This window comes from Nannobrachium achirus, assembly GCF_963921795.1.
Source record: "Nannobrachium achirus genome assembly, chromosome: 4".
Classification (NCBI taxonomy): Eukaryota; Metazoa; Chordata; class Actinopteri; order Myctophiformes; family Myctophidae; genus Nannobrachium; species Nannobrachium achirus.
This window is the reverse complement of record NC_137813.1, coordinates 22,935,228-22,960,019: the sequence shown is the minus strand read 5'-3', so window position 1 is coordinate 22,960,019 and position 24,792 is coordinate 22,935,228. Positions and strand designations below refer to the sequence as shown.

The 24,792-nt window shown below is 42.8% G+C and overlaps 1 protein-coding gene across 3 annotated transcripts in view; it reads left to right on the top strand.

The window, feature by feature from the left end:
* The first annotated feature begins 490 nt into the window (after positions 1-490).
* Positions 491-24,792, top strand: part of smarca4a (SWI/SNF related BAF chromatin remodeling complex subunit ATPase 4a) — a 33,070-nt gene continuing 8,768 nt past the window's right edge. For 2 of the 3 annotated variants that reach the window (XM_080724683.1, XM_080724681.1), the window contains exons 1-22: positions 491-628; positions 2,955-3,226; positions 5,809-5,941; positions 8,027-8,500; positions 8,697-8,795; positions 9,599-9,854; positions 10,541-10,667; positions 10,780-10,953; positions 11,185-11,358; positions 12,330-12,497; positions 12,594-12,644; positions 13,885-14,015; positions 15,397-15,457; positions 15,544-15,668; positions 19,605-19,752; positions 20,369-20,532; positions 21,606-21,672; positions 21,955-22,065; positions 22,589-22,831; positions 23,386-23,499; positions 24,284-24,391; positions 24,682-24,768. In XM_080724683.1, coding sequence (XP_080580809.1) covers positions 3,005-3,226; positions 5,809-5,941; positions 8,027-8,500; positions 8,697-8,795; positions 9,599-9,854; positions 10,541-10,667; positions 10,780-10,953; positions 11,185-11,358; positions 12,330-12,497; positions 12,594-12,644; positions 13,885-14,015; positions 15,397-15,457; positions 15,544-15,668; positions 19,605-19,752; positions 20,369-20,532; positions 21,606-21,672; positions 21,955-22,065; positions 22,589-22,831; positions 23,386-23,499; positions 24,284-24,391; positions 24,682-24,768 — 3,237 coding nt within the window. In that variant the 5' untranslated portion in view covers positions 491-628; positions 2,955-3,004. The remainder of the gene's footprint in view (positions 629-2,954; positions 3,227-5,808; positions 5,942-8,026; positions 8,501-8,696; positions 8,796-9,598; positions 9,855-10,540; positions 10,668-10,779; positions 10,954-11,184; positions 11,359-12,329; positions 12,498-12,593; positions 12,645-13,884; positions 14,016-15,396; positions 15,458-15,543; positions 15,669-19,604; positions 19,753-20,368; positions 20,533-21,605; positions 21,673-21,954; positions 22,066-22,588; positions 22,832-23,385; positions 23,500-24,283; positions 24,392-24,681; positions 24,769-24,792) is intronic. The other variant, XM_080724682.1, reaches the window with a different exon arrangement.

The window sequence follows — 24,792 nt, the reverse complement described above, 5'->3', positions numbered from 1 at the left end:
GTCCTTCAATACACTTATATATATATATACACACAGTATATATATATATATATATATATATATATATATATATATATGCTATTATTCATTAGCTACTACTACTGTTTACATGCGTTCACACACTTCAGTTCTCACATTTAAGAACTTAATATGAGAGATACAATCTTTGTACAACAGCATGCATATCTAGGCAGAGTAAGCTACACTACATCTTCACAATGTAGGCTACTCGGATTATAGTCCAATGATATTATTTCACTATCAGATGGGGAACCTCCCATTTATCACATAAGTCAAATAATAATACAAATCTAATTAACGTACACAGCTATTAATAATCATTCGCATTCCCCTCTATAATAATATGTGTGTTTTTCAACTGGACTGGAACACCCATCCCCCACGTCGGTCTCTGCATTCCTCTCTGCAACGCAGCCATCATCACTGGGCATGCGGAAACAGAGACCGACAGGGGGGGCGCTAGAGACTGCAGCCGAGGAACAAGAGGGGGGAGGCGGACACAAAAAACCAGGGCAGGTCGCTCTTTGTTTCTGGGCAGAAGGAGGAAAACCGAGATACATTGCACCCGGCGAGGCATCATTTATTCACCCAGAAACTCGGTGCTCGAGTAAGTCCAGCGATATTTGTTTTGTATTTGTTTGAAACGGCCAGCGTCTTACAGTGTTATTATGTAACTACGTGGTTTTATTGGGCTGGTTTTGATGGCGGAACAATGAGAGAGACAGACAGACAGTACAGTACACAGTGGCGCGGCAGTAGAGTGAGCGATGAATGAGCCTGAGATGTGTTTGTTGGAAATGTTTTTATTGTAGAGCGGAGGTACGGGAGGCGCGTGGGATCAATCAGCCACGGTGAATGAATGAATGACCGATGCGCTCACCTTTTAGGTTTAATCGACCGCATTTGGACCCAAGCGGCCGCTGAACAGCGCAGTTTGCGCACACATTAATTGGTCGCGAGAGCATGGCTGGCCGGCTAGGCTAGCACAACTAGACCCGTTAGCAGGCTAGCAGCGTTAGCATTCCCATCATAGCCAGTCAATGTTGTGGCTGCGTATAGTAGCTCTGGTCCTCAACGCTATGTCACCGATGAGCCCTTGCACCGCAGGAAAGGCTGCGCATCCTCCTGTAGTAAAACATAAACAAAGAATACAGTTTCACTACTCACAACAAAGTCGGCGTTAGGAAGTTGAACGACTACTTTACTTGGTGGGATCACTCTGAGCCCCCCACCTCACGTCTAAAATACACTTTAGACCGAAAAGAAAATATTTTACCAGAAGACAAAATCTGGCCAGTGGACATTTCTATTGACAAGATCTGTAGAGGGCGCTGTGGAGTAGCTAAAACCTCCGGCGAAATGTTTTCTTTTCTGTCTAAAAAGTGTATTTTTGACCTAAGATGGGGGGGCTCCGAATGTTCCCACCAAGGAAAGTAGGCGTTCAACATCTTAGAACAGTCTTTGTTTTGGTGATTAGCGAAAGTGTATTTTTTATTTTGTACTAAAAACGAGAGGCTGAGCAGCGGCTGTGAGCGCAAGGGCTCATCTGTGACATAGAACAGAGCTAGCTAGGTCGTTAGCAACCGGCTTCCCCGAGCCCAACAATGATAAGCAAGGTTTTCTTTGTGTATCGTCGTATTGTAACGGTTTTTTAGGGACTGGCCACGGTGTCCGACGAGTGATTTTCAAGTTGTGGGGCCTTTTAAAGTGGGGTTTAAATGAAGTACAACAAGAAAAGTAATACGTTGACAACAAACAAAAGCTGTGTACAGTGTGTAGGCCTGGCTAGTCATAGCTTAGCCAGTTGTCTGTTTTAAAGTAAACAAACCACTGTGTTGTTGGTAATCACTAATCATAAACGTTCGGTGAACTGAGCAGCAAACGGCAAGTCTAGTTGAAAATGTTTGTTTTCACATGAATGTTCGCAACTATCGCAAGGTATTATTATTAGAAGCAACCAGCCCGGTGTCCAGCTCTGACTGTGGTGTTTTGTTCAGCGCTGTCTTCTAAGGCAGTGTTTCTCAAACCTTTAAATTTCAACTTCAAGGTCTCCTGTTAACTCTGACCGTATAGAATGGCACCAAATGGACCCTAACAGTTGGTTCCATTTCCATCCATCAGAGTTACATACGTGTAAGGGTCAATTTAGAATCCTTAGGGTCTAAATTGAGACCTAAAGGGTCTAAATTGACCAGAGGGGTCCCTGGGATCCACTTTGAGAACCACTGTTCTGAGGCGAGCCATTCATTCTTTATTTGTTTTCCTAAAGGGAGATGCAAATTGTTATGAAATGAATCAATTATAAACAATAAATGTATGTAAAAGTAATGTTACATGATTGATTATATAAATACTTATAGAAAATGTGCATAAAACTGGACAATAGTGAATAGTAATTCTATATTTCTATATTATCTAAAAAGAAACGAAAGTCTTTTAGTATCTTTTAGGGACCTATTACATTTTGATGTCCCTAGTCAGTGTAGCCTCTCTGTTCCATTAACGTGTATTGGCTACTTATTTTACTTTTTGTATTCATTATAATTATAATCACTGCAATCTTTAGGAGCCTTTCACTTACACTTCTAAAAGTGTTATATAAATACATAGTTAAATTATTACATGTATTGTTTATTATTGATGATGATGGCTGATGGGAAGAAACTTGATCCCTCAGCTTCCTCTGTCAGTGTTTGAAGCTGCAATTAGATATAATGGACTTTTTAAATGTATGGTTGTCATTCTTCATGTGCCTCGCATTAATCAAGAGGTGGAAGAGCTACAAATAATTGTTTTAATCGTGTAAATGTAACTTGTGTCTACCAATGTTGTTTGACTGAAAATGAAGTCAATATGACCTGGTTTGGAAGAATCTTCAATGCTGTCTGTCTAGCATAGTTCTTGAGTGATGATAAACTTCTCGCCTTTTACAGAGGAGTACTTGCTGCTGTCACACATTCCCGTTCCCAATCTCCGCTGAGAGATGTCCACCCCGGACCCACCGATGGGAGGGACACCTCGGCCAGGGCCTTCCCCGGGCCCTGGGCCCTCTCCGGGAGGCATGATGGGCCCGAGCCCTGGTCCTTCTCCAGGCTCTGCCCACAGCATGATGGGCCCCAGCCCAGGGCCCCCTGGGTCCGGACACCCTCACCCTCCACAGGGACCCGCGGGATACCCTCAGGACAACATGCATCAAATGCACAAAGTATGAAATCAGTTTACACTAGTGGTTCTCAAACATTTTCACGTCCAGGGGTGTCGCAATAAATTCTGGGCCCTGGGTACAAGGATTCACTGCGGCCCCCCCATGAATGTTCTTCATAGGGGAGGAGGGGGTTTAACCCGTTTAGACTGGGAACGTATTATTACGCATTATTTTGTACGTTAACTATTGAAAAATAGCAGATATACAGGCTCACAGTGCGGCACCGAGTGCAATTGAAAAATTGTGAAAAGTCTGAATATATCAAATCCTTCTAAGGTTTTTTGAAAAACCTATGTTTCTATGTCAGTGGTGCTCAAACCTTTTCATATCAAGGACCTGCAAAATTATATGTATTTGGCCACGGACAAAATATTAAGTTCCAGGGACCCCCCAGAAGCAAAATTTGAGTTACAAATGTTCGCTTAAATACATATATTCAAAGATTTGCACAAATCTTCTCAACTTTAAAAAAATGGCAGATCTACAAGCTCGCAGCGTGGCACTCGGTGCCATGCTGTGAGCTTGTATATCTGCTATTTTCAATTGTTAAAGCATGAAATAATTAAGGCACCTCCACCTTGGGCCCTAGTAACTCAGTCCCACTTTTCCCCCATGTGACGCCCCTGTTCACGTCAAATACCCCAATTGTACAGATTTTGTGCCAGGAACCCCGGCAATCCTCACAAGAGACGATTTGTCAACAATGTTTGTTTGGAAATGAGTAGATTTCTTATGAAATTTGGAGAATTATGATGAACTTAATTTATAATTAACTTCAACAACATATAAAGTTGCTCCTCCTGAAAGCTTGTTTTGAAGAAAAGATATTAACATTATCCTTATGGATGGATAATATTTTAGCAGAAAGTATTGGGACAAATCTCCCTACCCCTTTGGATTGCACAGCCACAGGCTATAGAGATTTCAGGGGACACTTTGCCCCTTAACATTTGTTTTTGTGGCTACAGTTGCATATTTTAGCCTGAGTTATACATGAGTGCCTGTGTTGCACATCGAAAATTGTAGATCTGGTCTACAAGCTTGTATATCGGCTGTTTTCGGTGCACAACATGCAGAAGTAACTAACTTTAACAGGCTTAACAGATCTTGAGAGTCTAGATGATTGACTCTGTACCACTTGCTTGCCGTTGCTCGCTTCTGCCACAAAACAAACAATAATGACAACCAATGATTGTTTGATATCAACAAATGAGGGGCGGCAGCGGCTCAGGATCCCGTCTGATCGGTCGTCTGGCGATCCCGGTTCGATCCCAGCTCCTTCTGGCATCGCGTTGAGGTGTCCTTGAGCAAGACACTGAACCCCTAACTGCTCCTGACAAACAGGTTGGCGCCTTGCATGGCTGCTCACCGTTGTCAGTGAATTAGGGATGGCCAACTCTTAACTGTTACCATTTAACCGTTAAGAAATTGGTTACCGGTAGAGATGTTACCGATGAATCGGCAATGGATCGGATCGGGCCGATCAAAGCGTGATCGGCGATAATCGGTGGTTTAGATCAAAAGGTAAATTCACCGATCCGATCCGATTGGTGCATTCGATCAACCAGCCGTTCAGTATGCCCACTTGAGGCCATTTTGGGGTATTGATTTCCACAGTGCTGAAGGAATAATTAATTACTGCTATGATAATAAATACATAGTAATGCTGGTAAATGGTAAATAACTATAAGGCAAATATATAAATGAATTCATGAGTGAATTAATTAATTAAAGTTAAAACATTAACATTTAGAAAATATAAATAATAACTTGATCGGTGAATGATCGGTATCGGGTGATCAAACCTTTGTGATCGGTGCTCGGTGATCGGTTCCAAAAAACCTGATCGGACCATCCCTAGTTACCGGTAAACACTAACGGTTAATGGTGACCGATAAAAATTAAAATATTGAAAATCAACCCGCGTGTCACACCAAACGCCAAAGCCCTGGACACCGATGTCTGTGTAACATCACCCATGCAACACTGGTCACACATTTCTGTGGCGCTGCTGCCAACGACACCAATGTGTGTGTAACATCCATGCATGCTGACAGAGACAAGCTTGTTCATCAGCAAACAACAGCGAAACACAGTTTTAAAGCGAAAAGAAAAGCTTAAAACAACTCTCTACTTTGACACTGTTGATCGCGTAGGTTTATTGCCGATCTGCAAGCTTGAAATCTGTCGCGTCCGGGACGAGTTGTTTGACTCAATTGACTGTGAGCTTACTGTTGCAAAAAACACATTTCTTATAGAAAGCATTCGTATTATTCTTCATCCTCCTCGTATTGTTGTTTTTAATGTGTAAATAGGGAACTTTATTATGGGGAAAAACGGCGACCGGTTAAGAAAATGTCTCCATTTGGCCATCCTACGGTGAATGAATGTGAGGCATACGTTGTAAAGCACTGTGTGTTGCTGGAAAGCTAAGAAAACTGCAGTATAATGCCATGATTATTATTTTAATTCTTTAATATAAGCTTTGTGGAACATAAAATGTTCTGCTTTCACCTCAGTAATTGGTTCATCTGCTATTATTTTGGCTACATTGTCATATGCATTTTGTCTTTACTCTGTAGCCCATGGAAGGCATGCATGAGAAGGGAATGCCTGATGATTCCCGATACGGCCAGATGAAGGGGATTGGTATGAGACCTGGTGGTCTCAGTGGCATGGGACCCCCGCCTAGCCCCATGGACCAGCATTCCCAAGGTATTAGACAGACTCCTGTATTGTATTGTATATATTGTCCCCTGCATTGGTTGTGCAATCAAATATAAAACACATTAATGTCTTCTTGATCACATCCCTGATGTTAAATATTTGCAAAGAAGTTGCCAGGGAAGCTTTTAGTTGAAGATATCATCCTAATTATGCGACATTGCTTCAGATTCAGTACCAATAATAGAACCTTTGTGTTTATCCTTCATACTCATGCCACATTAGACAAGGGGGCTATGATGAAGTGAGATATTATTACCACATTTCAGATTGGTTAAACCTCAAAAATAGAATGTTGTACTGTGTGTATTATGTTATAAAAACATGGTGATTTTTGTAGAGTAGATACAAGAATCAATAGACTGTAAGCCATCACAACACAAAGTGAAATATAACACGAGATGTATTCGAGTGATCCTCTTGGTTCTATGGTTGCCCCCTCTGTCATCAAAGGAGGTGTAAATAACATTGTTTTAATTAAATTAAGTGTTAAATAGTTATTCCCATAATCAGGGGTTGACACTAAGGTCTCAGAGGCACTTGCCCGTCGGGCAAGTACAGGTCATGTTCTACTTGCCCAAAGGTCATGCCCGCTTGCCCGAAAAGTAAACTGTCTATTATAAAATGATAGGTAAGATTTTAATTAACGCTCAATTTAACACTTATTTCTGGGGCTGTGCCGTTGAAAAATGTCATACCTCAATATCTGCAAATACCAAATACCTACATACCGGTAACTATGATTGAATATGGCTATGGTTTCACACTTGTTATTTTATATTTTTAAGTATAGCAAAAGTAAAAACAGCACATTATAGGTAAACAGTGCTATTATTTTACATTTAACAGACCAGAAAAAAAGAGCGCTCTGGCCATGTTCAGGTGTTTAGACAGATATCTGGCGACCGGAGCACTTGTCCGGTCGGGCAACCAGAAAGCAAACTTACCTGCCCGAAAGCTTTATTTACCTGCTGGGGGCAGGTGGGCAAGCCTTAGTGTCAATGCCTGCATAATCATTGCTATATTGTTTGTTTAGTAACTTATCTTCAGCTTTTTAGTAAACAGGAAATAGATTTTCATGTTGGCATAACGATTTCATCCAATCATGAGTGCAGGATAACCAAATGAAACTGGAAGTGATGAAACACTAAATTGAGCAGACAAAATCTGGAATCGATTGAATTGGCTGTAACTGGAAAAGGAGCAGGTGCATGAAATCCTCACGCATTATGTTGACAGGTTTTCCAAAATATAATTTTGTTAAATGCTTGCCAGTATTTATGTTTTGAATTACAATAATTATAACAACCCCTGTTATTTCCTTACCGCTAACATAAGAGCAACAATGTGTGCATGTGTTGTGAACCCATCCAGCCAGTTTGTCCTCTTTTGTTTGCCATAGGTTTTCTCAGTTAACAGGTTCAGCAGACAGCCGAGGGGGTGGGCGGGGCCTGAGGGGGCATCCCCTTTCACACAACAGTCACATATGGTACCATAATACCCACTCTGTCACCTAGGAAGGGAAAAGAAAACCCAGAGGGAGGGGGATAATAGAGAAATAGATGAGGAGGGAACCACCACCTGTTATTATGGGCATCCAGTCTGGTGCTGTTTGTATGTGTCTGCTTATAGGTATTGGAATGGTTTGTTGAGGCTTCTGAGGGTACTCTTGCTGGAGGTTTGACAAAATGGATAATTTTGAATTGTCCACTTGGCATACTGTAGTCTGTTCCTTCATCAGATCAAAATCACTTAATAAAAAATGTGAGGTGCATGTGAAACTGTCTGGAAGCCTTTGACAAGTTACTGAGTGTTACATTGAACACAATTGACAAAGTCCATACAGGGTAGGACTTTCACATTGAAGCAACATTACATTGTGGAATATATATATTCCACAATGTAATGTGTGTACCGTCTATATATTTAGACGGTACACTACTTTTTTTTTTTGTCATATATATATATATATATATATATATATATATATATATATATATATATATATATATATATATATATATATTGTACAGTGTACTCATACACTGACCATATTTCCGCTCTTGTTCTTCCCAGGTTATCCCTCTCCGTTGGGGGGCTCGGAGCATGCCCCAAGCCCTGTCCCAGCCAATGGTCCTCCCTCTGGCCCCATGATGCCCGTAGGCCCCCCTGGCCCCGGAAGTGGCCCGATGGAGGGCAGCGGGGACCCTGGCCAGGGCATGGGCCAGCCGAACCGCAGTGGTCCCCAGGGCCCAGGTGGGCCTGGTGGTGCTGGAGGGGGACCAGGTGGTTCAGGTGGACCCACTCCTTTCAACCAGAACCAGCTGCACCAACTCAGGGCCCAGATCATGGCCTACAAGATGTTGGCACGCAGTCAGCCTCTACCAGAGCACCTGCAGATGGCTGTGCAAGGCAAGAGGCCCATGCCAGGCATGCAGCAGCAACCCATGCCCAACATGCCACCTTCCACTGGGCCTGGAGCTGTACCAGGAGCTGGTCCAGGTCCAGCTCAAGCCAACTTTAACCAAGCTAACTATAGCAGACAACATGGTGAGTTCTTCTTTTACATAATATGTATTTCTACTGATTTAAAGTCAAAAGAAAACACAATTGTTTCAAACAAACAAGTTATAAAACTATGAAGGCTGAACAGAGACCCCTGGTGGCAAGATGTGATTATGTTGGGTGTGCTGCCTCCCCATTTTCAAACCATTCTGTTCTCATGTATAACATTTTATGTCTGCAGGCATGGTAGGTCCAAATATGCCTCCTCCTGGACCTGCAGGTGTTCCTCCAGGCATGCCAGGTCAGCCTACTAACGGACCGCCCAAATCATGGCCTGAAGGTAAGGACTAGTCTTGACCAATTGACAAGCGTAAACAATGTTTTCACGGTGTCGTCCAAGGCCAAGTCTTCTAGAAGTGGGTTTATCTGTATGTCCCAACAAAAGTAAACCAATCACAGTTCATAGCATGACGTATATGATGTCAGTTAAGCCATGTGTCCACAGACAGTGCTTTTTTGACCATGCATTTGTATGGTAAAGAGTAAGACCCACTGCAGCACTCCTTCTGAACATTATATTTTAGCACTATTGGCATCCAGCTTGAGGCGGAGTGCCTCAAGCTGAACATACGGTAATACAACTTTTGGAGTCCAATGTCAGGTTTAATCCTCGTGGCTGTGTCTGACAACCTGGTCATTTACAACCTGACTTTGAATGGTTACAACAGCCGTGAGAAGTCCATATTTACAGTTGTTTCAGCTATTTGTACTAATAACGCAGATGTTCTAGCACAGCACCGGTTGATGTGCCGATAAGCGATCTGTGTGATCGTTCTGTACATGCTACCTCTCGTAAACCGCTTTCTGTGGACGCAGACCCTAATGGCACCAATGCTGCCATCAGCAGAGAACAGGCATGCTCACCACAAACGGCACTAGAGCTAAACATTCTTCCACAAACTGCATGCGCAGAAACTAGAAACAGCACTGAAGCTAACAAGTCATCCACAAACTGCATACGTTGAAACTTGCTTTCGATGGCAACATTTTCAGAGATGCCATGCTTTTGTACTCTTTTCTCGTTTAAAAACACAGTTACACACACAGTAACGCTGATGTCCCATTGTGAATCATGTGCTTTAGGGCCCATGGTGAATGCTGCTGCACCTTCCAGTGCCCCCCAGAAGCTGATTCCACCCCAGCCCACCGGGAGACCCTCTCCGGCTCCCCCCTCTGTGCCCCCTGCTGCCTCCCCAGTCATGCCTCCACAGACGCAGTCTCCAGGGCAGCCTGCCCAGCCTCCACCCATGATGCTTCACCAGAAACAGAACCGTATCACCCCCATCCAGAAGCCCCGCGGGCTGGACCCAGTAGAGATCCTCCAGGAGAGAGAGTACAGGTCAGCTCCATTAACCACTTAAATCCTACTCTAAGTTGACCGGAGTCCCCCAGGGATTTCACTCAATATCTTAGCCGAAACTAGACGATCTACAAGATGACACGTAGTTATGAGTTTTGAGCTTGTAGATTGGCTATTTTTGCAGACAGACTGAGAGTTACATTTTAAAGGACCATACCGCTGGTCTGGCATCTCATGCCATTCTTGACATTATTGCGTCAACCATGTTCTAAAGCAGGGGTTTTCAAAGTGGGTGAAGAAAGTGGTAAATTGGACCCTGGGGTGCTTTGATGGCAGTCCAGGGGTGCCGCGAGATAATTTGATAATATTTGGAATTTATTTGGAAACTTGAAAAAATATTATTTAGTATCATTTTAAACTTGAAGTACAAAGTTATTTTCATTCAGTTCTAACCAAAATGGCAATTATCTAAATGTTTTCCTAAACATAATCACTAAAATATCGTCACTGTCGGGCAGAAACCTCGTATCTCCAAGTTTCAAATGTGTACTTGTTTTGCCTTGCTTCATCATACAAGACTGTTGTTCTGGGAAACGGCAACTGGACAGCATGTTGACATAGAAGACTGGCTGGCTGAATCCACCCAGTTGACCTATCGTGTTTGATCGCCTTATGTGAATTTGGAATGTTTTTTTTAATATAAAATTTGTACTGTTGTGCATCAGGCTTCAGGCTCGTATTGCGCACCGCATCCAAGATCTGGAGCATCTTCCAGGCTCCCTGGCCGGAGACCTGCGCACCAAGGCCAACATCGAGCTCAAGGCCCTGCGGTTACTTAACTTCCAGAGACAGGTAGGCAGGAATGCGCTTCAAATATTATAAAATCTATATATGGATAACTTATAGTTTTTTGTGGGGTTTGTTTTCATTGAAGACTGAACTTTGTTTCTTTTCGTACCCACAGCTGCGTCAGGAGGTGGTGGTATGCATGCGTCGTGACACAGCTCTGGAGACGGCTCTCAACGCTAAGGCCTACAAGCGCAGCAAGCGCCAGTCACTACGAGAAGCCCGCATCACAGAGAAACTGGAGAAACAGCAGAAGATTGAACAGGAGCGCAAACGTCGCCAGAAACACCAGGTACACGGAGAGCGGGGTCTGTTGCAGATACATTGGGCCTCATTCACTAAGCTCGGGTCCACACATATTTGTACTTATGAGCATTTCCAACGTTCCTTTTTTGGTCTGAAAACTCATGTCTGCTCGGGAGCAGACTGCCCCAAACCTTGCGTATATGTTAATTAAAGGCAACTATCCAATATCCAATGTTTGTAACGGGTGGTCTTGTGTGTCCCTCCTGTGTGTCACTAGGAATACCTCAATAGCATCTTGCAGCACGCCAAGGACTTCAAGGAGTACCACCGCTCCATCACAGGAAAGATCCAGAAGGCCACCAAAGCCGTGGCCACATACCACGCTAACACTGAGCGTGAGCAGAAGAAAGAGAATGAGCGGATTGAGAAGGAGAGAATGCGGAGGCTTATGGTGAGAGCTACATGCCGTCAAAATTGATTCATATTGCACAGTTAATGTGAAAAGCCTGTGCAATGCATTTAACCACACTATTGCTGTCAAAAGAAAAGAGAAGTATTTAGGAAAGTTCACATCCTGACAAAACAGACATTACATTTAAAAATGCACAGTTTAACTCACTCTGCCACCCGTCCTCAAAATCGTCTTTTTAACTATGGCGATCCCTGCCGATTGTCTTTTGAATCATCTTTTTTATAAAAAGTAATTTTTTAGATTTTTTGCGGAATAAACGTCATTCCTACCATATTCCAGCCTGGCAGACGAGTGTGCAGAGAAGAACAGGATGATGACTTATACCGGAAATGCAGGATCTCTTACTTGTTAGCAAGGCCTAGTTAGCCATAGCCTACAAGAGAAAACCAAAACCATTTCTCCGCTTCAGTAGGTCGGATTTTGATTCGGGAAAAATAGCTGTGGCGTGGCGTGTGCATCCGTTCTGTGCGCAGTCGATAGGTTAGTTGCATGATCCGACGCACGTGGGCCGCGCACGCACCCTCGTTTATTTTGCCGCTTCCATCTGCTTCCATTACAAGCCTAAGAGGCTGGCAGAGGCTCCACGTTATCATAGCAGACATATCAGAGCTATGATAGACTAATAGATGGCGCTCTCTAGTGGTGGTCTAGTCGTGGTGTATAATCAGTGCAGTGAATTCTCTGTACATATGATATAATAATATATTTCTGGCGTTATGAGCGCACATCCATTTTTTGGCTTAGCAGGGAACGTGTTAAAATGTTTGCATAAGCAGCGATAGAAAACAAAGTTTCACTGAAAAATCAAGATAAAAAAGGCTAATCTTCATTCGTCATTTAAGAACAGACATAGCATGCGTTAAAATGTAACTCTCATTCACTAAACGGTAATGTTCATTACCTGCATACAACACACACATAATAGAGATGTCTTGTGTGTTGTAATCCAGGCAGAGGATGAAGAAGGCTACCGTAAACTCATTGACCAGAAGAAAGACAAGCGTCTGGCCTATCTACTGCAACAGACAGACGAGTACGTGGCCAACCTCACCGACCTGGTGCGGGCGCACAAGGCTGAACAGGCTCTCAAAGAGAAGAAGAAGAAGAAAAAGAAGAAGGTGAAACCGAGTTTAAATTGAAGTGCAACGATTTAAACGTCTCTCTATACATTCTTTTAATGCATGTCTTTTCGATCTTTCTGAACTTCTCCTCAGAAGCCAGAGAATGTTGAAGGTGGGTCTTCTGCAATGGGCCCCGACGGAGAGGTGAGTTTGGAGGAAGATTTGTGTAAAGTTACCTTCCTGTTAAACATTAACCCTTTCCAAGCCACGGGGACCCCCTTAATATTAAAACCGGAATATACCGGACATCTGAGCAAGGGTGAGGCAGCCACGCCGTCTTTTACCGTACTGTGTCATTAAAACCGAAATAAATGATTTTTATCCAAAAATCGGCGATCGTCTAACCTTCCCTAGTCACCACTCGTCCATCGATAGCACATGGCTGCTCTCACATGAAGCAGAGGTGACGTCATTGCCTTTCCTTCTTCATGCTTCCTTGCTGCCGTCCCTTTACTGTTTGGAGGATAACATTAGCATAGCTGGAGTGCTAAGGGCTAAGCCAGCCAAAATGGTCAAACGACTTTTCAGTCAACAACGGCGCGGTTCAAGAAGGAGTGGTGGTGGGCTCATGTTTATAAACATAATATTATGTCTCAGATCACAATACAATAATAGAAATTTCACGGCTAATCTATCAACAGCCATTCTATTTTGGCTAGGAAAGTGTTAACATTAACACAACGCCTGCCACCATAGCCTGTCGTTTTATTTTGACGAGCCCCGGAAGCCATGTGTGTGTGATCTGGCGAATACAGGAAGGAGATCAGTTTGTTTACAAACGGTCGTGAAAATAAAATCCTAACCGGGGCCGACCATCACGATTAACTGTAGCCGTGAAAAAGAGCGGGTCTTGGCTCCCTTTTCGGTGTTATTTGCACCTTATTCAGAGATACAGACGGTTTTATGTTAAAGAATAGAATAGGCTTTAATGGAGCATAATGAGAAAGAAGTAGTCGCCAGCACTCAAGGAATATCCTTTGTACATGATTTTATTTACCTCAATGGACAATGTACGGACGCGTTTCAGCCCTTAGGCCTTCCTCAGCGTTGCAATTGCGTTGTCAATGGAGCATAGACACTCCGCTTTGCTTCTGGGCGCGTTGCGTCATGACGTATGCACCAGCGTCTTTCACAAGCACCCGCAGCAAGCGTCTGTTTACCTGAGTACCATGGCAACGTTAACCCGACTCCAGCCGGGTTATGCGGCGGAAGTGTTAAACAAATTGTCTATTTTCACAATTTGTCGTGATGAAATATATGGGGCATAAGTGGTTGACATTGTTTATATACTTGTATATAAACAATGAGTATACTTGTACTCATTGTTTTATCACCATGTTCCTTCACACTGTTCACCCTCTCCCCCCGCTCCCTTGCCTCCCAGCCTTTGGACGAGACCAGTCAGATGAGTGACCTTCCGGTCAAGGTCATCCACACTGACACCGGGAACATCCTGACCGGGGTGGAGGCGCCCAGGGCAGGTCAGCTGGAGGCCTGGCTGGAAATGAACCCTGGGTATGTCAGCCGTCTGCGTCATCCAGAACACTGGTGCTCACCCGCCACCCCCAAAATAATCATTAGAACAGTGGTTCTCACCCGCCACCCCCAAAATAATCGTTAGAACAGTGGTTCTCACCCGCCACCCCCAAAATAATCATTAGAACAGTGGTTCTCACCCGCCACCCCCAAAATAATCAAACTGGGGACAATGTTTAATTTGCCATTTTAGAGTTATTAAAAAGTCCTCAAATTGTCACTTGTGCAAATGTGCAGATACCCTCTATACACTTCAACTTTATGTTCGTTTGTTTACTGTTGAGAGAGAGAGAACAATGTTGCACATTAAGATAATCATCTAGGGACCCCCCAAAAACATTTGGGGACCCCCCTGGGGGTCCTGATCCACAGGTTGAGATCCAGAAGGAGACTATTGGTCTTTATTCTATTTTTGTAATTGAATGATTTTGGTCAGTTTGTTTTTTATTTGGACTACAGTGTATTTTATTCCGGCCAGTGTTAATTTTGTCAGACTAGACTAAGACTAAAAGACTACAATATTTTGATATTTTGTCGATAGACTAAAACTAGACTAAAACCGTTCCAAAATACTAAGACTAAGACTATTATTTGTGTTTTTCAAAAGACTAAGACTAAATCTAAGTCTAAGACTAGTGGCTACACAAATTAACACTGTATGTAACTGCAATGAAATTAAAGCCAAATACATGTTTTATGTATGGTTAATTTTGACCAAGTAACAGGCAGAAGAAGACAATGACTTGTTCATAATTGTGTGGTTATATTAGGCTAAAAAAACCTATCCTAAAAGACAAAGACTAAAAGTCTAAGACTAATCCCAAAAGACTAAGACTAAAATGTTTTGATATTTAGTCGACTAAGACTAGACTAGACAAGACAAAAACAATTTCAGAAGACTAAGACAGGACTAAGACTAAATGGTGTGTTATTCAAAAGACTAAGACTAAGACTAAATCAAAATTTGCTGAAAAAATTAACACTGTTCCGGCACACCCCTCCTCACTTGAATGTTTAGAACCTGACACACCAAACTGTTAAAACGTATTCAGTCAATCAAACCAAGTTGACATTGCCTGAAAAGCCAATGGTTTTGACGGTGTGTCTCTGGCTCTGCCATACTCTGCCATTAGCGGTGGCCATTCACCCGACTGAGCATGTCGAACAGTTGGCGAACGCTATGTTTGGCTGTTTTAGCCTCAGCAAATCGGGGCTCAAGAAGAGAAACGGAAGTCGGCACAAAGCCAACAAAGAGGCCACACAGACGTGAAATTGACCTAAATTAAATGGCGTTTCCCTGTAAAATCCTAACCGCCTTTTCTTTCCCTGTAAAATCCTAACCGCCTTTTCTGTCCTGCAGGTACGAAGTGGCTCCACGTTCAGACAGTGAAGAAAGTGGTTCAGAAGAGGACGAAGAAGAGGTTTGTCACTACTGAAGATACTGAATGGATTGTTAACACATAACGTTTACACATTTCTAACGCCTCTGCTGTTTTGTCCCTGTCAGGAGGAGGAGGAGGCCCAGAGCCAGCCGTCCACCACAGCCACAGCCGTAGAAGAGGACAAAAAGATCAAGATCCCTGACCCTGACAGCGAGGAAGTGTCTGAAGTGGATGTTAAGCACATCATTGAGTAAGACCCCGTTTGATACAATTTAGTATCTCTGTGACCACAATCTACATTCAGAGTTTATAATCTACACTGTAAACTCCTGAGTGTTTATTTAATACTTGAGTGTGCACACTTTCAGAGCTTCAGGCGCATAAGGGTCCATTTGGACCCTCTGTAATTTCAAAACCCTTGTGGTCACATCTCTTAAGACAGCGGTTATTAGACCGCTAGCACTATAGTTAGCTAAATCTAAGGCTGCAACACAATTATTTTCATACTCCATTTATTTACTGTATCTATTGGTATTTTTTTAAATGTTATTTTTACATTTGATAATTTCAATAATTTCATATGGCTCCACTTATTACTCAGTTAGCTAGACTGAATAGTGATATGGAGTTAAATACTTAAAGACAGGGTAGCAGAATAACATCTACTTTGTCCCAATTTAATTGTTAGGTAGTTGTGAAAATATTTGCCAATGCAACCATATAGTTGTCTTGCCTGTTTTCAGAGTTGTATTCAGACGGAGATTCCAATGTCCTACTTTTTCAAAACTCCTCCACAAGCTCGGGAATGGTCCGAGAAAAATCATGACGTATGGGCTCAGAGCAACATCACGTGATCCCATTGAAAAGAATGGGAAACATGCCTTGGGAATTACAGTATTTTACACTCTTTCTAATAAAGTGAACTCATAACTTTCTTAATTGACATGAACAACAACGTGAATGCTATACACTTGCAATCTTTTATAAAGAATCAATAGGCATTTTTTTCCGTATCCATTATATAGTGAAGCATGCACCTATTTACTAGCCTGGGGGCGTGTCTCTTCGCGCCCACAGCAAGCCCACATGGGCGCTCGTTTCGGCCAAATGCTGGAGTTGCCTCGGTGCTTGACTGTGGATGTTTTTTTTTTCCCTTTTCTCTCTCCTCCCGTTTTCCCCCTGCCTCTCCATTCATGTGTGGTCTACATCTGGACCAAACAACTCACCCAAAAGAAGGTAGACAAATGTATTCCACTGGAATTAGTTATTATAAGGTCCTTCACAAACGCGAGTGACGGGGCCGTGGGCCGTGCGAGCGATGAGCTCGCAATGGACTGGGAAAGATACTCATATTTTACTTAAGTAAAAGTACTCTCATATCATTCTCGCACGCATGGACAGTTGCCTAGGACGCGACGCGCAGTGGCCAAGCTACAAGCTCACAATTGTGGGCTTGCAGATCGGCTAGTTTCAAACAGCCAAGGTATAAAATAGGGCTAAAGTAGTTATTATAAGGTCCTTCACAAACGCGAGTGACGGGGCAGTGGGCTGTGCGAGCTCGCAATGGTGGAAAAGATACTAATTTTTACTTGAGTAAAAGTACTCTCATATCATTCTCGCATGGACAGTCGCCTAGGACGTGACGCGCAGTGGCCAATCTACAAGCTCACTGTGAGCTTGTAGATCGGCTAGTTTAATTAAAACAGCCAAGGTATAAAATAGGTAGTTAATGTATGTTTTATAATATTATAATGTATTTCTGTAGTAACTAAAGCTTTCAAATAATTTTAATGGTGTAACTACAGTATTTGCCTCAGAGATAGATGTAGTGTAGTAGAAGTGAAAGTATTGGAAATTGGAAATATCCAAGTACAAATACCTCAACATTGTACTTGAGTACAGTACTTGAGTAAATATACTTATAGTTACCAGGCGTCGACATTAGAACCAGCCCGCTGGCCCTGATGTACTTTTTAGAGTGACAGGGCCACCAGAACTCACCAGGGACTTGCCCGTTTGGGCCAGTGAATTTAATGCCTTGAAAATAAAACAAGTAATAACGTTTATATCTAATTTCACATGTATTCCCTGTGGTACTGTTTTGTAATAATTTCGGTGAAATCGTCTCGTAATTACCGCTAAAATATAGCGTTGCGTGATCCCGATCAAAGACGGAGCAAGTTCAAGTTGCCTTCTTGCGCACAGCAGCTGCAGTCACAGTTCCTCGCTCCACGAAAGATCATGCTAGAGATGGGATTTATGGCTCTTTGAAGTGAGCCGGATCTCTAAGATCCGTTCGTTTCAAAGAGCCGTTCATTTACAAAAGGAATGGCTCCCTATACTGCGAACCGGATCCCATCGTTCATTTCAAAGAGCTGTTCAAAAGACTCGATTCGTTCGCGAACGCCCCATCTCTACGCTCCACGCATTTACATCCATGCGTTCGGCAGAGCAGCCGTTGATGCTGCTAACGGCTAAACAGCGTTAGCTTCTATAGATTGTTGACAACAGAGCGCTGTTGCCCTGCCTTTCAGTATGTCCACCGCGGGTCAGAATCAGAAAGTACAATAGACAAGTTATGTTCTTGAAGTTGGGGAAAGGTCCGTGAAAGAAGACGCTGTCGCCTGTCGCTGTGTGTCTAGTGAACGAGAGAGAGGGGCGGTCCTCTGTGTGTGTGTGTGTGTGCGTGTGCGTGCACGCGCGCATTCGGCAAATTAGTTTATTTAAACTGTTGTACATATTTAGAATCAACGTGTACTATTGAGAATAATATATCAAATGAGAAGATGAGAATGGAGTGTGTCAGAGATGGATGGATGAGGGACAGCTAGCATGTAACACAACAGTGGGCACTAAGGAAGAGTGGGCACTTTGATGTAAAATTTGGCAATTATTGTTCTACATATTAAAAAGTCAAATATATAGGCATATATGATTAGAACATGATTGAAAATTCCACAATTAAGGTCTAATATTTCTATAATTGCTGTCCTATCTTCTGTATAACTGACTAGCTGGAGCAGGAATGTATACACAGTTTATAAATATGATGCAATTATGCCAGCATAAAACCTTAGCCTTGGATCAAGAATATCATAGATGTATTTTATTTACATTTTTATATCATCTATAAAATACAGCTTCGATAGCCTTGATCCTAGGCTAATTAACCCCAAATTAGGAGATCCTGGGAAGGCAGACAGACAGCTGTCAATCTGGGCTGGGGCCCTCACCAGTTAAACAGGCTACAGCTGGTGTTAGGAGTAGGCCTATTTTTATGTGGGATGATATTTTGAATGGCAAAAGGGACAGGACAGTACAGTTCACTGATCCAAATTCAGCTGAAAGGATTTAAACCACAGAAAGCTCAATGGCTTGTTTGGCATTTGGGTCCTATGTACTCAATTCATAACAAAAAAAAAGACGCTGGTATCGAGGATGAACGAGGACACAAGTTTTGCGTGCACATGCGTGTCAGGGCCAGTGATCATCAAAATCTACTGGCCCTGAGGGCCAGTAGTAAATTTCCCTTAATGTCTACCCCTGGTTACTTTACACATCATGCGGACATGTCCGGGCGTGCGGCGAGCCGCGAACACAGTCACGCAATCAAACAGTCTGCAATATGTCTCTGCTACTACTGAAATAGGCTAAAGTACACACAATCAGAACATTAAACAATTATTTCACTAATCGTTCACTCTCTCAGTGCAGACTGGAGAGAGTCCTGCAGAAACAGGCGGAGGGGAGGGGGGTGACTGTCTGTCTGCCTGTCACTGACTGAAACGAGCCGAGGCACAGTCGCCGCTGTGACGGAACTGAACGTCACGGAAGAGGCGTGGTCCCGAAGTAGACGGGTGTAGAGGGAGAAACTGATTAGAACTTCAAATGTGCCTATGTCTTTTGTGTATTTATTTATTTTAAATGTATTTGGACATCCTTAGGGGATCTTTGAGAGATATGCGTCATTATTTAGATAAAGAAAGATTCCTGCTCCCCCTCCTTTAACTAGAATTAGGAAAATAAAGTTATTACTTACTTTTTTATATTCATGCTGTAGGTTCCTGAGCAGTAGTGGGGTTCATACTTCATAGCATAATCCAACTCCAGGCTGGCTGTTGACAATAAAATAAGTTCTAGGCTCTAAAGTTTCCTCACTCTCCCTGTGTTTTCTCTGTGCTGCCAGACATGCCAAACAGGACGTGGATGACGAGTATGGCAATGCAGCCTTCGCCAGGGGCCTGCAGTCCTACTACGCTGTGGCTCATGCTGTCACGGAGACGGTGGACAAACAGTCAGCACTGCTGATCAACGGGCAGCTCAAACAGTACCAGGTACGCTGCCGTAGGCCTGTCAGTTATTACCTAATCGTCTAATCGCAATTATTTGAGGTGATCACATTTATTTTGCATAATCGTCAATCGTTTCCATGTTGAAAAATGTTCATATAGTTTCAAATATTTTTTTAAAAAAAAGAGTGGAAATAGCAGATCTACAAGCTCACAACGCATCGCACCGCGATGCGTTGTGAGCCTGTACATCGGCTATCTTTTTTTTAATGCTTCATTTCATATATCTGCCATGTGCAACTTCAAAGTCTGTAAGCCTAGCAGAAATGTAATTGTCAACTACAAGAACACAATTAAATCGTTAATTGCAATTATTTGAGTGACAATAATCGTCATGTAAAATGTCATAATCGTGATAGCCCTACGCTGCCGATCACCTTGGAGATGGGTTATAAAAACAATTACTACTGGCTGTAAAAAAGGACTCGACAGTGCTTACATGTAAGCTTGAGCAAAGGGTACAAGAAAAGAAGTTCACAAATACTGAAAATGTATGTGTGACAATCTTATAGATATACTACTATTACACCTCATGTGTCACAAATAATTCCTGGTTAAACGCAGAGCAGCCGGGTTGCTAACTGTGGCCGCTTCTCTTCAGATCAAAGGTCTGGAGTGGCTGGTCTCTCTGTACAACAACAACCTCAATGGCATCCTGGCCGACGAGATGGGCCTGGGGAAAACCATCCAAACCATCGCCCTCATCACGTACCTCATGGAGATGAAACGCATCAACGGACCCTTCCTCATCATTGTGCCGCTCTCGTGAGTCCAGGCATCATCTCCCCTTTAGATTAAGATTACAAAGGCCAGGCAGTTGTATTCAGATCATTATTCATGTTGCGACACAAGTATAAAACATTCATTATTCATGTTGCGACACAAGTATAAAACATTCAAAGATAATCCTATAAAAAGTAAACACCAGAGCAATTAACACTTGAACAAACATCTACTTTTCTTTAAACAAATATCTCGGCTCCACTTCCATCTACTACAGTAGCCTACATTCTCTTCGCCCTTCCAAGGGTTGTTGTCAACCTGGGGGCCGAGACCCCCAGAGAGGTCCCCAAATGATTTCGGGAGGGTCCCCAGATGAACATAAACATAATTTAAGGTCTCATTAAGACCTTTTCAATACCTCAAGAAAGAAAAGAAAAAAGACCATTGCCTCATTAAAAGTAATCAACAAACTATACTATAAAAACAAACATTAGCCAAATAATATAAGAAACATAAGGGGCAAGATTTTGTGGGTCTCTGGACCCATTACATTGAAAACCTAGCAACATCACTGCAAGTAGAAGGTAACAAATAATTTCAAATGAACGGTAATTAAAATATGAGGCAAGTGGCCATGACTTGAGGGAAAGTAGAACATGACCTGTACTTGCCCGACAGGCAAGTGCCTTTGAGACCTTAGTGTCAACCCCTGAGATCCCTGCATAAAGGATTAGTTCACCCCCAAAATAACATTTTTTCTATTGATTACTCACACCATGGAGACTTGAGTTCAATAATATTTTTAGTTTTTTGTCACATTCAATACAATAGACAATAATTTGATTATAGTAAATTTACCCCCAGTATTTGGGCCCCCACCCGGAATAAATGGGGGTAAATTTATTATAATATATATATATTTTTGTGTTAGGAATGCGACAAATACAAAAAAATATTGTTGAACTCAAGTCTCCATGGCGTGGAAATAAAGTCATTTTGGGGGTGAACTACTCCAAGAGTTCGCTCAACTGCACAGCATGTAACCATTTCTTATGTCCACCAGAGAGCAGCATGTAGTAAGTATTCTGAGAGGATCTTTTTTGTGTTGTTTTCAGAACTCTTTCCAACTGGGTGTACGAGTTTGATAAGTGGTCACCGTCTGTGGTGAAACTCTCCTACAAGGTTAGTAGCTCGTTGGGACCCTTCAACCGTAATTTATTTGTTTAAGAATGAGAAATGTCATAGTCAGGTACTCTGGTCAACCAGAAAATTATTTAATCCTGTTTATTTTCATGGCTATCCTTTTTTATGTTTTGATCTGGATCGTCAGACTACAGCCAAAATGATGATTAAAAAATAAAGATATAATTTGCATCCAGAGTGTGCGATTTAATATTAATATTCCGCTGCCAACACCTAAATATATGATGTGCGTTTTCTCCCGTCATTTAAAACCATTTCCAGGGCTCGCCACAGGCTCGACGAGCATTTCTCCCCATCCTCCGCAGTGGCAAGTTCAACGTGCTGCTAACCACATACGAGTACATCATCAAGGACAAGCAAGTGCTGGCCAAGGTAAAATGATCCTTTGGACCTGTTTGTCCAATACAATAATTACATGAGCAATAGCATCCATCTATAACCACTTAAGCCTCAACAGTGTTGTATTGAGACACATTGTGAGCTTGTAGATCAGCAATGTTTTTTTTACATTTTGATTTTTTTTTTTTTGTGCAAATGTTTTGAATTCATTTCTTTGAATGTCCATAAAGGCAAAATAACGACATGCTCAAAATGGGTACACCAGGTTGAAAGTAATCTTTTTGAGCGGTGGTTACACCGTCTCCTATACGTGGCCGTGTGTGTGTGTGTGCGTGTCTGTATGTAGCCTGAAGTACCTTTTCTGACCACACATGTTAAGGGAGGGGCGCTGTTGTTCAGGCCAGGCCAGACACACACACACACACACACACACACACACACACACACACACACACACCCCACACACACACACCCCCCCCCCCTCGACCACCGCTCAGTTCACACGGGTGTGATTTTTTTTAATAAGTGAAGCTCACTAGACTACTCAATCCCACAGCTCCGTTGGAAGTACATGATCGTGGACGAGGGCCATCGAATGAAGAACCACCACTGCAAGCTCACCCAGGTGTTGAACACACACTACCTGGCCCCACGGCGTGTCCTGCTGACTGGCACGCCGCTGCAGAACAAGCTGCCTGAGCTGTGGGCGCTACTCAACTTCCTCTTGCCCACCATCTTCAAGAGCTGCAACACCTTTGAGCAGTGGTTCAACGCACCCTTCGCTATGACCGGAGAGAAGGTGAGCTTTTGTGTGTGTTTTTGCTGGCTCTTGTACTTCCTTTCTTGTGTGAAACAGATGACATATTTTTTAATTAAATTCTGGGCAAGGCAAGGTTGTGAGCATGCTAACATGCGAGGCGTTGTGAGTATGTAGATAGGCTATTTTCACAATAGAACAGTGTTAAACAGCCTCAACTCTTAGTGCTCGTCAGGGTGGGGGGGTACCCGCCTAAAATATGATTTTGGGGGTCGCGGCCTGAAAAGGTTGAGAACCACTGGCTTAACACTGTGTTGTACCCAGGGACTGCTCCATAGGTCGAACTCCCGTTGGGTCGAACAGCGTCGGCAGGTTAGATAATCACCTGCGAGTGTCGGCAGGTTAGATAATCACCCGCGTCACGGTTACTGAGGTTAGGTTTAGGGTTAGAGTTAGGCAGTTAGGAAGGATTAGGGTTTGGGTTAGAGTTTGGTGGTCGATCCAAAGGGTGTTCGACCTAATGACATGTTACCGGTGTACCCACCCCTCTAACGCTCTGTGCCCTGGTCTGTTTGCATGCCTGCTTTCTCCTCCAGGTGGACCTGAATGAAGAAGAGACCATCCTGATCATCCGTCGTTTACACAAGGTGCTCCGCCCCTTCCTGCTGCGCCGACTCAAGAAGGAGGTTGAGGCCCAGCTGCCAGAGAAGGTCAGATGCTTTTACATTTGACTGAATATTCACACGGCTTCATCACCTTATTGTTTAGTTCAGCTCTGGACCTAAAACTGCCATATGTGGAGTTAAATGCTGAAACTTAATTGTCTAGAAATTTAATAAGAAATATAGTTGGCTTTGGTGCAATGAACCACCATGCACCAACGTAATAATAATACATTTTATTTCGGGGGCGCCCGCTGGCCTACTGGTCCTGGTGCATACCACATAGGCTTTTTGTAGCCTGCAACCGGTCGCTGGTTTGATTCCCAAGCCCGACCCGTGTCACTCCCCATCTCTCTCCCCGTTTCCTGTCAGTCTACTGTCCTGTCAATAAAGGCATAAAAAAGCCTTAAAAAATTAAAAAATATATATATTTTTTTATTTGTAACCCACTTTACATTTGAAGCAAATCTCAGTACTGCATTAAAAGGAGAAAAAGGACTAAAATAATAACTATGAGACGTATTCGGTAGCAGAGCTTTAATCGTGCCTAAACCGGCCCAACCCAGCCCGACAGAACATCAGCCCGAGACGACCCAAAGCCTGATACATAATTGACAATTGGAGGAGCCCAACCAAGCCCGAAGCCAGACATTTTTCTAAACAAGCTTACTTGCTGCATGGAGCCTTTTTTTCTACCCTTTTTCAACCGTCTTACAGTCATCGTGCTTAAAAAAAAAAAAAGAAATCTGAAATCTTAAGCTCTATTTGTTAGTACTAAAATGCAATTTGTGTTATTGTTTTACAAAATGTTTCTCTAACTGTTGGTTTCCAGGTGGAGTATGTGATCAAATGCGACATGTCAGCCTTACAGAGGGTGTTGTACAGACACATGCAGGCCAAGGGTGTGCTGCTCACAGACGGCTCAGAGAAAGACAAGAAGGTAAGAGCATGAAGGGAATTGTCATAAGAGCTCTTTCATATGTGGCTGCTTTAACCGCTTAAAGTTAAATCTAACCACAGGAACCATGGCAGCCCTATTATGGAGCGAATATTTTGCGAAAATGACAGATATAAGCTCACTATGTGCTGCATTTCCAGTGTGTTGTGAGCTTACAGTATGTAGATTGCAACATATTTATTAATTGAGTAAACAAAGCCTATGACTAGCAGTCGTCTAAGAATGTCTTTGAGGACGGCCCAAAATGATGTACGGTACTTTTTGTCTTGCAGGGTAAAGGCGGTACGAAGACACTGATGAACACTATAATGCAACTGAGGAAGATCTGCAACCACCCGTACATGTTCCAACACATTGAGGTATGAAAACAACCTGCTGGCACA